Source organism: Acanthisitta chloris, unplaced genomic scaffold, assembly GCF_000695815.1.
Source record: "Acanthisitta chloris isolate BGI_N310 unplaced genomic scaffold, ASM69581v1 scaffold8882, whole genome shotgun sequence".
Classification (NCBI taxonomy): domain Eukaryota; kingdom Metazoa; phylum Chordata; class Aves; order Passeriformes; family Acanthisittidae; genus Acanthisitta; species Acanthisitta chloris.
The window spans coordinates 78,892-82,819 of NW_008662164.1; the positions used below are offsets into that span (position 1 = coordinate 78,892).

Sequence of the window (3,928 nt, forward strand, 5' to 3'; positions counted from 1 at the left end):
AAATTGCACCTGAAATCACCTTAACACTTTTAAAGCATGACTTTATTTCATAGAGCCTTAAGACAACTTTGAAATTTTATAATTGTTTTTAAATTCTTTTCTGAACAGGTCATTTTTACTTTCTGGAAGGGCAAAATGATGCTCTGCTTTGTGGAAATAGTTCTGACGCTGGGTAAGACCAAACGTCATCCTATTATTGCACTGTGAGCAAATTAGATGCACTATTTTTAAGATGTGCAGTTGGAATGGGGGCTATATTTTGAGTGACCGGTTCCTTTCACATAAGAAATACTTGGACTTTTGCTCCTGATCAGAGCTGAGTGGATTGGTTAGATGAGCTTAGTCTTTACATGAATGAATGAGTAATTTTGTATTACTGTAGCTCCTGCCTGTTGGGAAGTAACAGGGACAGCAATGGGAAAACACATGTTATTTTGCAGTTCCACCTTCACACTTGGGTACATCAACATCCAGTTGATAATATTAAAAGACTAAATAGCTAACACACAGTTTGTCTTTGTAGGCAGTGTCCAGAAGGATATACATGTGTGAAAGCTGGTAGAAACCCCAATTATGGGTACACAAGTTTTGACACCTTCAGCTGGGCTTTCTTGTCGCTATTTCGCTTGATGACACAAGACTTCTGGGAAAACCTCTATCAATTGGTGAGAATTTTGTAATGAAAAAGAGACTAAATATGTTTGTATCAATAATGTGAGAAGGCCAAAGTAAATTTCCTTAATTTTAATTACTTTATTTAATGTTAATATGAGAAACAGAACTTCTGCTAATGTATTCTTGCTTATAAAAGTATTATTATTTCCAGACACTGCGTGCTGCTGGGAAGACATACATGATATTTTTTGTTCTGGTGATTTTTCTGGGCTCTTTCTATCTGATCAACTTGATCCTGGCTGTGGTTGCCATGGCCTATGAGGAACAAAATCAAGCAACTATGGAAGAAGCAGAGCAGAAAGAGGCAGAATTTCAACAGATGCTGGAACAACTGAAGAAGCAACAAGAAGCAGCTCAGGTAAAATTTATGGTGTAGTAATGCATAAGTGTATGGAAGTGATTTTACTAGAGATATTCACACTCTGCATTCTGAATTTGGAGACACAAAACACCCTCTTGGGTTTTCAGCAACAGAGGCAGAGGATAAGATCCAGGGCATTTGGACTAGAAATTCTGTATAAGTAAATTTACAAAAAAAACATGATGTTGTGGTTTGATCAGTGACATAAATTCCTTCTGCAACATGGCAGGTGGCAGCGGTGGCAGCAGCAGCAGTAACAGCATCTGCAGAGTCCAGGGAGCCCAGTGCCGGAGGAGAAGCAGGAGGGCTCTCAGAAAGTTCCTCAGAGGCATCAAAATTAAGCTCAAAGAGTGCAAAAGAGAGGAGAAATAGAAGGAAAAAACGAAAACAGAAAGAACAGTCTGGAGGAGAGGAAAAAGATGAAGATGAATTTCACAAGTCTGAATCAGAAGACAGCATCAGAAGGAAAGGTTTCCGACTGTCTATTGAAGGCAACAGACTGACATACGAAAAGAAGTATTCTTCTCCACATCAGGTACTGCATATAGTTATTTTTAGTAAAAGCACACATTTATAGCATCATAGACTGTTGCAAAACTTCCTGGTACTGTAATATGATGCTACCACTTAAAGAAAGGAAACACTGAGATTTTCATTAAACTTTACTTTGTTGCTAGTGCTTGAAAGCAAGTGCTGTAGCTGCTAGATTGTCTTGTAAAAAACCCTGGAATTAAATGTAACCCCATATCTCTGTTCTTCTAATAGGATTATTTAAAAATCATATTAAAATATTCTCTGATTCTGTGGGGTTTTTTTAGTGTGATTATGTATTAGCTAGACATATTAAAATGCTACTGTATTTTTCCATTATGCTAGCCTCATATTCTTCTCCTGTTTCAATGATGTTTGAACCAATATATGTTCACTGTGGGCAAGATGCTGCATACATGAAAGAATGTGCATATATAGACTTTCTTTTTTTGTGATGGGCATTGTGCAACTGATCTACTCAGAAACTCTAGCTGAGAAAGGAGTGCTCAATGCTGGTTTTGTCTTAAGAATCTATATACAGTGATATTTCTATCTGCAAAAAGACATATATCATGAAATAAAAACATTTCACAGCAGCATTTAGCTTCTGGGTAAAATGGTTACTCTCATTTAAGAAAAAAAAGCAAATCTATGCTAACCTAATAACAGTGCTAAGTTTGAGGATTTCAGCCAATAACCACATATTTTGTTTGCCTGCAGTCTTTGCTGAGCATTCGTGGCTCCCTGTTTTCCCCAAGGCGCAACAGCAGAACAAGTCTTTTCAGCTTCAGAGGTCGAGCAAAGGATGTAGGATCAGAAAACGACTTTGCTGACGATGAGCACAGCACTTTTGAAGACAATGATAGCAGAAGAGATTCTCTCTTTGTGCCACGCAGACACGGTGAACGGCGCAACAGTAACATTAGTCAGGCCAGTAGGTCATCCAGGATGCTGGCAGTGTTTCCAGTGAATGGGAAGATGCACAGCACTGTGGATTGCAATGGGGTGGTTTCCTTGGTTGGTGGACCATCTGTTCCTACATCGCCTGTTGGACAGCTTCTGCCAGAGGTGATAATAGATAAACCAGCTACTGATGACAATGTAAGAAAGTTTTAAATAGCTTAGGCATGGTGGCCTTGCTGCACCAGCCAGTGTTTTCTACAGAATGGAACCCTTGGCAATGCTTCCTGGTTGGTCAAGCTGTGAATGCTCCTGCATCTTGTAAAATGTTTAGCAAATAAGCCAGCTAAGATAGGTTTGCAACCTAAGCACTTACTTACAAAGATTCTCATAACTAACAAATGCAATTTGCAGTCTCCAATTAATAAAATATTAACTTACACATTCATAAAAATGCTATGCTTTCCTGTATTACTGTGCCATACTTTCCTTTAGCTGATCTAAAGGTCCATCTAGCTATGGTCTGCAAAATCATAGTCGACATAAAATTGAAAATATTATACAAAAATGTTTTATAACTGCAATCACTATGATGCTGTTATTACCACTATCAAAATTAGCATTAATAGTTAATTTTGATAACATTCTTCCTTATCAGCCTGGTTAAAAATGTAAGGAAGTTGTCAATTCTTTTTTATGATTTATTTCTCATTCCTATATATTTTCCAACCATTGCTGGTGGAGTTCCGTAGTATAGATAACAAGTAGTTCATTGGAAGATCACAGTTCAATACATACTTCCAAAAATAAAAATGTCTGTGTGAACATATGTGCAGCACATAGTGCTGTCATTCTCTTACCATATACAAGGTAAGAGAAAATGTCTTAAAAAAGTTTCCTGCTTAGTTCAAATTTGTCTACTCACATTGCTAAAAATACTAGCATGAGGAAGCATGAGGAAGTCAGACTTTTCTTACTTGCTACAGTTTGCTTAGGGGAAAACACTATTATGTTACAAAGCCCAGAATATTCTGTCAGCAGGAGCAAGGAAAAAATAAATTACAGTTTGAAAAAATTTCATGCATTATTTTGAACGCAATCTTTTTCCATTTGTTTAAATGATTTGTCAGATCTTGAAGGAAAGAAATGCAAAAGTTAAGTAAATAAATGCTCTTGCAATCTTGAGCAGTAGATAACTATTGCCTAATACCATTTTTAAATTATTTAAAAGATATTAAAAAGTAACAAAAGTCCGACATGACAAAACATGAAGTGCACGAAGCACGTATCCAAGCTAAGACATTAATAACAGGGTTACGAACTATTTGCTTATTGTTTCTCCAACATGGTCTCATCTGCTATTGTTCTCTGTATAGGGCACCACGACAGAAACAGAAATGAGGAAGAGAATATCAGGTTCTTTTCATGTTTCTATGGACTTTCTGGAAGATCCAGCTTTAA

At 37.0% G+C, this 3,928-nt stretch overlaps 1 protein-coding gene across 1 annotated transcript in view; it reads left to right on the forward strand.

The window, feature by feature from the left end:
- The window catches only part of LOC103798250 (sodium channel protein type 1 subunit alpha-like), a gene marked incomplete at its 3' end in the record, with an annotated part of 61,617 nt that overhangs the window by 20,568 nt on the left and 37,121 nt on the right, over positions 1-3,928 (forward strand). Inside the window, 7 exon segments of the mRNA XM_009070501.1 lie at positions 109-172; positions 524-665; positions 827-1,033; positions 1,266-1,571; positions 2,288-2,668; positions 3,844-3,922; positions 3,925-3,928. The exon segment at positions 3,925-3,928 is cut by the window's right edge and continues 41 nt beyond it. Coding sequence (XP_009068749.1) covers positions 109-172; positions 524-665; positions 827-1,033; positions 1,266-1,571; positions 2,288-2,668; positions 3,844-3,922; positions 3,925-3,928 — 1,183 coding nt within the window.